At 42.6% G+C, this 10,639-nt stretch overlaps 1 protein-coding gene across 1 annotated transcript; it reads right to left on the bottom strand.

The window, feature by feature from the left end:
- Window positions 1–30: 30 nt before the first annotated feature.
- Window positions 31–7,550, bottom strand: mysm1 (Myb-like, SWIRM and MPN domains 1; the record flags this gene model as incomplete). The annotated part of the gene is made up of 20 exons (XM_080833036.1): window positions 31–699; window positions 877–934; window positions 1,232–1,337; window positions 1,907–2,039; window positions 2,499–2,687; window positions 2,946–3,020; window positions 3,121–3,171; window positions 3,401–3,455; window positions 3,675–3,757; window positions 4,016–4,093; window positions 4,263–4,366; window positions 4,621–4,751; window positions 5,001–5,199; window positions 5,352–5,835; window positions 5,946–6,044; window positions 6,286–6,358; window positions 6,489–6,554; window positions 6,666–6,736; window positions 6,896–6,983; window positions 7,480–7,550. 20 exons carry the CDS (start codon window positions 7,548–7,550, stop codon window positions 391–393), a joined length of 2,523 nt encoding a protein of 840 aa, XP_080689162.1. The 3' UTR covers window positions 31–390.
- Window positions 7,551–10,639: the final 3,089 nt, after the last annotated feature.

Here is a 10,639-nt window from a genome sequence, read left to right as displayed (position 1 = left end):
AGTTTTATTTCATACAGTGTATAGATTACATTATTTAAGTATAGCTATAAGATCTATCATATTTGTTATACACCACATTTATTTGTAAGGTTGATATCACTTGAAAAACAACATACATTGCATACGTATTTGATCTGCTACCAAGTTAAACATTTCTAATGTTTATTACACATCTTTGTTTTTTGAACTCTACTGTTATAAGAGTAATTTTGTTTCATCAACATTGTTGTTTTGAAGGATACAAAAACCTCTGATTTAATAACAGTTACATACTGAACTTAGCTGCTGCATGAAAATGGGATCTGGAGGCTGGTCCTATGGTAATGGAAGACAGTGACAGGCTTCAACATAGTGTTTTTCTGACAGAGCCTGCTGCCCTGCACATGATGGTCAAGACGTCCCTGTATTGCATTGGCTATCAAAGTCAGTAGGTTTTGGGCTTGATTCTTCCTCCGTATACACTTCCTGGGTATAGGACATCTCATCGTCGTTAACTTGCCCAGGGGAGGAGAGGGTATAGCCGTGATCCAGTATGACTGGTTCATCCAGGAAGACAGCAGAGCTGCCATCATCTCCTCCGTCGTTACCATCAGTTCCACTGGTGAACTGAGTAACGAAGAGAGTCTCTATCTGGACTAAGAACGTGTTGACTTCAACCTCTGGTAAGAGTTCTAGATAGGTCTTCATTGACGCAAGCATCTGAGGGAGGGGCAAATAAGCAATTTAAAGAATGAACATGAGGCAAACCACATGACGTATTGTTGAGGGGGATGACTTTTGGATACCGACAAAAAAACAACAACATTGCTATTCATTCACTGGTCATCAAGTAATTCACAGTGTTAAATATGATGTCTGAAATTCTGAGTCGCTTACCTTTTCTAAGCAAGTAAGCTGAGAGTCTCTGCGGAAGATCCTCTCTAAAGGTACAGCCCTGCAAACCAGAAATAAGCAGTTATTATACGAGTACCATGCGGCCATGCCATAGCATTTATTGAGTAACATGCATTTTCCATGTATCATGTCCTACAAAACTTCCTGTATTCAAAATGGAAAAGTCCTGTAAAAACAATTGCATACACACATTTTTGGAAATGAAAATAAAACATTTATGCAACATCCAAACTAAACAAAATGTCCATCTCACAGACACACACGTGTATAAGTACGACGACTGTGACTGTCATGTTATGACCCACATCCCTCCCTCTGCAGTATATTACTGACTGACCCGTGGGTTTGCCTGTACTTCTGCACGACCCACTCGGCTCTCCTCATCACCTCCTCCCAGTCCAGTCCCTCAGAGCAGTGCTGCAGCTCAAACCTGTAGGGCAGCTCTGCAACACACAGGGGGGCATGCAGCAATGATATCAACACACATAACAGTGTTGCAATAAGACATTTACATAAGTCATTTAGCAGACGCTTTTATCCAAAGTGACATACAAAGGAGAAAACAATCAAGCTACCCATGCAAGCAGCACTAAATGGAGTTGTGTATTTTGTCGGTTGTAAATTGTGAGACATATTTAGAGGTTAATACTTCCGGTAGAACTATGATGCACTTCTTGGTGCGAATACAACAATGTCTCATGTGGTCAATGCAAGCTTTAACACTCAATGGTAACGTAAGCTACGCTGGAACAGCCAAAAAGCTTTATATGGCTATAGCCCACACCAGCACTGTGTGAGAAAAATAAACATTTGCTGAGAACTTTAGTTTGTCTTCGTGACTCTCCTAGGCTCTGGGACTGGCATTTCAACACAAGCAGACTAACCAACGTGCATCCCTACCTGCAAATTCTTTTGTTTGCGTGTACTCGCTTCACGGAGAGGAAACAAGGCAATTTCTTTGCAGTAAACGTGTCTTTCAGCATTGCGGATGAGATGAATGATGCATACATACTCTGAGTGCCTGATGGTCCCTCCTCTTCGCTCACTACCAGACAGGTGGTCTGGGACACGGGGGAGGGGTTGCTTGGGTTGTAGGGGCTCACAATCATCCCAATGAACGGGGCTCCACCTCGGGAGAAGTAGCTCTGAAAGAGCGGAGAGCAGATTTGAAATGAGTGAGAGCGCCCTCGTACCCTGGATATCGCTCACTGAACAGGTGAACAAGAGCCTACTATCTCCCTGACTGGGTGAGAGAGTGAGTAGACATGAGGCAGAGGGCAGAAACCAAGAGTATCATTCAGAAAGTCAGACAGAGGAGGACAAAAATCCATAGAGGGAGCAGAAGGTGGTGAATAATCATGTGGAATCCGATCTCTCGACTTTGATCTGTTAAAATAAATAGCTTAAAATGATGTTAAAATTATACTTCTCCACTCATATTTAATCTTGCTCTCAAGTATTTTGTGAAGCAAGTCTATATTTGATAAGCTAAATGATTTTCAAACACATGGTCCTTATTTATTTGTGTAGTGTAAGTAAACAGGGAGGGCTATACTAAGGAAATACCTCATTCCAAAAGCTAAAATACGACAATGTGTTCTTACCTGGTATTTGGCCTGCGTGTCAATATCCCGCACTGAGGGGTTGGGGTCGAAGGCCGGGTGGGAGTGGTACCAGCCCACCACGCTGAGCCCTTTGGCTGCCAGCAGCTCGGAGGCCTGGGTCTGGGAGACAGGGTCCATCTCACACTGCATGCCTGTGCTCAGGCTGTTACAGGGCCATGCTGCGCCGATCTGGAGCGCACAGGGGGGCCGCGTCAAGCAAGTCACAGTTTGTTGTTTTAATAAAGCACGCTCACAGGTACAACGGACTTCTACCTATCTGTCTACGTCGACTGTGCTGTACATCAACAGACTTTGAATGAAGCCATTTGATTCAACGCAACGGAAAACGCAAAATACACTAACAGTACCGTCAACCCAAACAGCAGGCACAGTTCAGCCTACGGCCTATGGCTAGTGTCCGAAAAGTCTGCTTTGCACACTGCTCACCTTCAACACTTTGTCCTCCTCAAGGTATTCCCCGCCAAGCAGACCAATCACCTCGGCCATGGACACATGAGCATGCTGGGTAAAGAGGCAAAAACAAAGACAGATCAGTTAGAGATGCCTCTTAAGAATATAGTGGAGATGATGCACTCATTTGCTATACAATGTGTACGCTTACCATATCCATGACAACCAATGCTTCAGCACTGACGATCACCTGGAAAGGTTCCTGTAATAGATGACATTTTTTAAATTAAATTAAATTAAATCATAACTGATGAATCTTACCAACAGACAACATATGTGTGCTTCTACACTATGTGTATGTGAACTACGTACTGACTCATTACTGACTCATAAACGACTGGAACTTTAAAATATTATTATTACACTAAAACAAGCCATAAACTTTATCTTGGGAGTTCTGCATCATGGAAGACAAAAGAAACCAAACCAACCTGTTTGTCTTCACCGAACGGTTTACATGGGATAAGCTGGAAGGGATCAATAGCTCTGAAAGGAAATGATGAGTGGAGTGATGGTTAGAAGCGCCATCCAGTCCATCATAATGAAGAAATAACCTGAGCCTAATGAACAAATACAGGTCTACCAAAAATAAGGTCAACATCTGGATCTAGCGGTCCAAAACAGCAACCCAAATGTGGAGGTGATGATGAAATGCTCTGGAGTGAGGCTCATGATGAGTAAGGCAGTTCAGCTACAGGAACTCACCCCTTTAGTCTGGCCTGTTTAAAGGGTCTGGGGTGCTTCTTCAACTCTTCTCTTCTCAGGGCCAGCTCTTCAGCACTCAGATGCTGATGTAAATCAAAACACACACACACACACACACACACACACACACACACACACACACACACACACACACACACACACACACACACACACACACACACACACACACACACACACACACACACACACACACACACACACACACACACACACACACACACACACACTAAATAAATAAATAAAGCAAATCACACTGCCACGCTTCCTCATCAAGTCTGATTTGCCTACACTGATGCTGTGTGAGCGTCTCTCTCCATTACCTCGTAAGTCTGCCCTTCAAGGTCTTTGGCGTCACACCAGTTTCCCCAAACGTCCCGAACTCTGCGCTTCCTCGTGCGCTACGGCACAGAAAGCAGTGTCAGCAATACATGACTACATTTAAATGAATGCCAGTTAATGACAATTACACATTACACAGTTATAACCGAGAGGAAGAAACTTACAAATGTATAACAAGTATCAGGTATTCACAAAGAGGGCACAGGGAATTTAAAGCGCTCTCTTTACCATGGACTGCAGTCGATGGGCAAGCTGATAGGCCTCCAAGGTGTCCTTGCCTTCCTTCAGCCGTGAGCGGTCTGCCGGCCGGGGTCTGTTGTAGATGGCCTGGTCTGGAAGACGAGATTAGTACGAGACTGATGAGGGAGTGGTAGACACAGATTAAGAGAGTGAGAGAAGAAAGGGTAGATGGATGTGGTAGTGGTAAGGGAATGAGATAGTTCAGAGGGTGATATGATGACAGAGATGAACTTGAAGACAGAGAGGCTGCGAAGGAAAGTAAAGTGGGGTAAACTAACCTAAAGACAGCCAAGGCCGAGAGAGGGAAAGGCAGAGACCAGAGAGAGAGAGAATCAGGGATATTTACCACAGTTGAAGTTGACAGCACCGATGAGCTCCAAGTAAGTGTGCACTCTGCCAATGCAGTTCACATCTCCACAGTTCTTTAGACCAGGCCTCACTGATGTCTTGTTCAGATATTTGGGTTTACATTTCTCCCTGGTGTAAAAATACAGTCATGTCATGACACAATCATAGGGGTGAGGGGAGGGGGGAGTAGGAGAAGGAAGAGAGTAACAGCACATTTAAGGATGCAAAAAGACTGCAGACCTTTCCTACCATCAGTGAGGTATTTAAGGAAATATCAACAGACAAAGACACTGGGAACACACATAGACATTAATCACTGCCTACATTCAGAGAACCCCCAAATGTAATATAATATCATCCAAACATGTTAAATCTCACCATTGCTCCAGGATGTGGTTCCGTATTTTAAGGTATCTCTCTGGGGTCTTCGCCGGTCGTCCCTCAAAGAACTCTGGGATAGCCTGCTTCTCTTCCTCAGTGACTTCATTTTTGTCTAAGGTCACTTCCTGTTCAGGAGCCCTGATCTCATCCTCCTCTTCCTCCTCCTGGTCCTCCTCATCTGGACTCTCCGGTTTATCTGTACCCATCACCACATTACCCCAAACTCACATCAACCCTTATCTACGGAGAACGCTGCATTCATATTTACAATCAGGCATAATCAAAGCTGCTTAATGAGTTGAAAACATTTTTCTTCCACTAATGAAGGAGAAAGAAAATACACGTTACCTGTGTCATAATGTTTCTCCTCTTCTGCTTGAAGTGTCCTCCCAAGGCTTGCTGATTCAAGGTCAGTGTTACCTTCCTCTTCAGAGCCACTTGGATCAAACTGGACAGCACTGCTTGGACCACTGTCCCCTTCCAAGGTCCCATCATTGACGCTTGCCTCTGCTAGGCTGGATGGTGAGGCTTTGGGGCTGGGTGGTGTTGGGGAACACTGGGGACCGTGGCTGGCCTCTTCCTGGCTGGCCTCTCCCTGGCTATCCTGCTCCTCTACTCCCTCCTGACCTCCACCCATCTCTGATGGTTGGTCAGTCTGCGAGCCTTCATCGCTGAGGTCGTCTGTGATGTCCACATCCTCATCATCAGACAGCGTCTCGATCCGCACTGCGTTGGCCAGTGCAGTGATGTGGTTCTTCACTAGTTTCTGTGAAGTAGCGGGCTGGAGATCTGGGGGCTTGTTGGAGGATGCAGGAGGAGGCTCAGATTTAGCCTGGGGTCAAAGGTCAGAAACAACAGTCAGGATTGCTCATTGGTTTGGCTGACAGAGTGGATTATCGGTAGATGTAAGTAAAATAAAGAACCAGCAGGGGGCATCCTTACCTTGTTCCGAAAATACTGCCTGGCATAGCTCTTCACCTGCAGTACAGTGCGGCTGCCAATAAGCTTGGCAATTTTTGTCCATCTACGGCCATACTGGGCCTACGGTCAAAACACCAAAAATGAAAAACTATATAACAACTTCCTCAACAGAGTCAAAAGTCAATGTATGGTGAATTTTAAGATGGGGTCTCAGATATGGCTTGCAGCAATGGAAAGGACCTTTACAAATTCTCAATTTAGTACTATTTATTGTGAGAAGAATAGTCTTATCCTTATCTACTATCTACTAACATCCTATTTAAGTTTGCGCAGTTCTGCACAGTTGGTATGATGGTCGTACCAGTCCTTTCTCAAAGAGATCCTTCTCCTCCTGAGCCCAGCGGGCTGGTGGTGCAGATGCTTTCACAGGGGACCTAGTGAGCAGAGAGCAAAAAAAAAGATGTTTCCATCCATTGTGCAGAGCGTTTATTTCGTGTTTAAAAAAGGCCTCTTTTTGAAGGCCACGTGAGCTGCAGGTTCAGTAATTGAGAAAATTAGACTTACTTTTTAGCTTTAGGCTTCTCATTGGTCCACACAGTCTTTGGTCCTGCTTTACCAGTGAGATAATACCTGGACCCAGTCAAGGTCAACATCAAAAATATTCTTTATCAGAGCAAACCCCACTTCTAAAGGTTCAATTTAATATTCAGGGATTTTTCAGCAGGTTCATTGAAAGGATACTGTTCCTCGAGAAGCATATTCTCAATGACCTCCCTGTTCTCAGCACTGATCGAGCTGTCTAATGCCCAAGGCTGAAACAATAAGTAGTAGTATTAATTCATCAGATTGGAACATTTTAGCAAGATAACAAAAGCGGCTCCCTTTATATGCAAAGTTATGTAATCTGCGGTCGACAGTATTACCAGTACAAAAATATGTTTAAGCTATATATGAACTGTGCTGTGCGTTACCAAAACACTGCTGTTGTTCTTCCACGCCGATTGCAAATATTGATCTTGAAGGATACCACCACCTCCTCCACCATCTCCTGCAAAGTCACTGCGATAGAGCCAGAACCAATAACATATCTTAAGACCACACAGCTCAAAGCCAGGCAGGTATCTAAACAAAACGCAGAGCTTGACATAGCCTACTCTGCATTACGGTATTTTAAAGTTTTTCAAGTGCCTGTGGAGGTGTCGACCATCAGAAAGAGCACATGGGACATGTATTTCTAGTGATGTGTCAAACTATATTCCATAAATATAAGAGGATCTCAATGCGACAGTTGAGTTGTTAATGCTTCCCAATTTACCACACAGTGTCAAAACGTCTCTAGAGTTGTTCAACGAGCATTAATCGCGCAATATTTCCTTGTTGTTACGACAAGCTAGCTAGCTAACGTCTTGCGATCGGACTATCACTAAACAACTGTGAACATTGGGTCTTCCGTAGCCTCTCATTCGCTCATTAACAACGCCGACTAGGCCACGCCATTATAAAACGTTCTCCCTTGTCATATGGCATCAAAGAAACTTGAAACAACAATATTTACCTGAAAGTTCCGTCGTTTTCATCTCCTTCGATATCGACAACATCAACTTCGTCCGCCATGTTGCTCATCATAGATTTAAGAGTAAGTAAATACTACCAAGAGGCATGACAACACTCCAAATATGCCATATTTTTGTATAGCGACCCCTATAGGTTTGCTACACTGACTCCGAATTACGTGTAAATTGATGATCATTGTATGGCCTGATGTCTGTTTTGACATAGAGTCTTCTTCATCCTGTCTTTCTTACTTTCTTTCCTGCCTTTAAATTCTAGCACTTAATTTTTTTTTTAAGTTGAGCAGACACTTGAGCGCAAGGAATTTCATTACTGATAATGTGTCATATCTTTAATAGAATCAAAATAGAACCTGGGGATTGTGGCAAAATTCGGAAGATATCGTTTCCCCAGAGCAACGAATCGAATATTCAAATATATACAGACGCAAAGGTATTTGCAGCTACGATAGCCCACAAGGCGCATAGCGATAGTTTTCTACACAAAGATAAAAAAGACCTAGGCTAGATCCAGGTGAAAAAACAATAATGTAATTGTTCTTATAGCTTTTATCTATAGGTCTTGCCAACTGTTTTCATCGCCATTGATAGGCTATATCAATCCTGAGAATAGCAGGCCTATCCAACGTTTCCTAAACTCCGGACCAGAACATTTGTGGTGAGCTGAGCATCATATCTTATTGCTGATCAGTAGGCTAGTTCACCAGAATAACTAATTATTAATACGTTCTTCATTCAGTAACCTATATTTAGGTTACCTGTTGACGGGGTGCTGGCCAAACACATAGGCTTCATTCAAAATATAATTATAACGTTGCGATTTAGGTAAAAAAAAAAAAAAAAAAAATGGAGGTCTTGTTCTTTCCGCAGCCATGACATCACTTCGGCGTAGGCAGATTCGTTCAGCTGCAGATGATGAAGACTTTCTTACGACGATCCGGAACTTGCATTTTGAAATTTGTGCCCTGGTAAACAGTGACTTTTGTGGCCTCTTACAAAGTTATTTAAAATGCATCAGCATTATACATCCAGACATTTCGGTGAGGGAAAAACTAGCATAGCTTGAAGTTGATTTTTTTTTATTATTATCTTGCTGTGTTGTGCAGGAGTTGGAAAACAGAGAACTGACTGAGAGAAGAACTCAGCTGCATCAGCAGGTAAAACTCATTGAATGGAAAGTCCAACATAAAAACAATAAATACAGCAGGAGTCCCTGACATGACAAGTGCGTGTGTGTCTCTCTGTTAAAGCTGTTTGGAGTGGAAAGAACTGAGGACTGCTCCCCTGTGAATGAGAATAAACGCCCCATGTTTAAGGTGTGTGTTCTGTAAGATCCAAATCTCTTGGATGCACACAAACCATATAGCAGTACGAGGGGGTTGGGAGTCGAATGTGTCTTCTTTTTGGAAGCGGTTGTACATCAAAATTGTTCCAAATGTAAAGAGTGAGACAGTTGGCTCACATAAAACACTGAAGTTTGCATGAGTACACCTACCGCAGTGTGAGGATGTAGATTTACACATTTCTTTCCCCTCCACAGTTCCGGGCCCAGACCAGCCAGTTCCTGACTGCACTTGCCGTAGAGGAATCATCACAGGTATGAGTCAACAACAGTTGCCTTTGGCCTATATGGCAGTAGCACAAAATGGAGGACAACCTGTTATGTTTATTACATTTATGTAATATTTGAAGAGCAGTGAAATAGTAATATATGTCCTGTAGTGGGGTATAGTTCAGCTTCTGGTTTGATTAAGCACGTGTCTGATGGATGTCGTTCCTCTGCTGGTATTAGTAGGGATAGGCGCGCTCTAGTTCCAAAAAATAAATGCGTTTTCGGGTGCAAGTAAAAGAATGTTAACTTTGAGTAGAATAAAACCGCACTCTCAAGCTTTTCTCATTGATATTAAGACCAGTTTTTTTCCAGACGCGTTCCGGCCTAAACCATCGTCAGGTTCCTCTGTCGGTACCCCAGCGTTTGCGAGACACTCTGAGTCGCCTGCACTGGAGAATGGCACTGGAGAAAGAAGATTCAGAGGATTCAAACTCGTCCGAAGAAGTGGAGACAGAGGAGGTGACCAGCCAGGAGCCAGAAGGTGAGGGGAACCATCAGGAGGGGCCTAAGGAGGACGAAACACTTTCAGGTAATGCACCGTGGCTTCAGACCTACACAGAATAGACTACAACGCTCACTAAAAACATCTGCATACTGGTGTTGTCCCGGTATTGTGTCTTTGGTAATACATATTTTAGTTTTCATCAATTCAGTGCTTTATTTCCTCTTTAAACAGAGTCTGGTCAGGAAGTAACAGGGAAAAGGCATGGCAAGTGAGTAGTTTATAATCAACTGTTCATTTAAGCTTTTCTTTTATTTACTGTTTACTATGATTAGCATGATAAGCAGAATAAAATATTTGAAAACTGAATTTGCGAATTTGATCTCCTTCCCAAAGGATCTGGCGCTGTTTCGCTGCTGTGTGGAGTTGTGCATGGGATTAGAGAGGTGTCTGTCAGGACAACAATGTCCCTTCTCTTAATTCTCCTCTACTTATTTTATATAGTTTGTTACTATCATTATACTATCCAAATATTGTGGACCCACTAGTTATTTCATCGTTATACGACAATAATGAGTTTTTCTGTGCATTTATTATTAGGTTTTGTTCAATGGGACACAATATATGTGTTGATTAGATTAGATTAATTTTAATAGCATGTCTTTGTGGTATATGTAGTCTTAAATTCTTTCCAGACCTTAAAGCAATTAGCCATCAATTGTGACTGTGAGTTGTATTAAACAATAATAACTTTGCATACTCCCAGATCAAACTTGTATGCAGCTCTAGTCGCAGACATCATTATGTACTCCCATGGCTCACCATCACATTAGAACAGAATTTACTACTTCCAGTTTATTGGGAAGCCCATTCATCAGGGATTTGCCAATTATTCTAAAGGATCACTGAAAGGGAGATATGTGGCTACACAGGACATCACAAGATATCCATGGGCAGAGAGGGGGAGGGGCATTTATCCTGAGGTAAGATTTACTAATATAATGTACATTTAGTAATAATAGTGTATATAATATAATATTATTATTATATTATAGATAGTATATACAATTATCCTACTAAAAGTAAAACT

The sequence above is a fragment of the Sprattus sprattus genome (genome assembly GCF_963457725.1).
Source record: "Sprattus sprattus genome assembly, chromosome: 2".
Classification (NCBI taxonomy): Eukaryota; Metazoa; Chordata; class Actinopteri; order Clupeiformes; family Clupeidae; genus Sprattus; species Sprattus sprattus.
The sequence above is the reverse complement of the archived record's forward strand: the minus strand, read 5'-3'. Positions and strand labels throughout refer to the sequence as shown.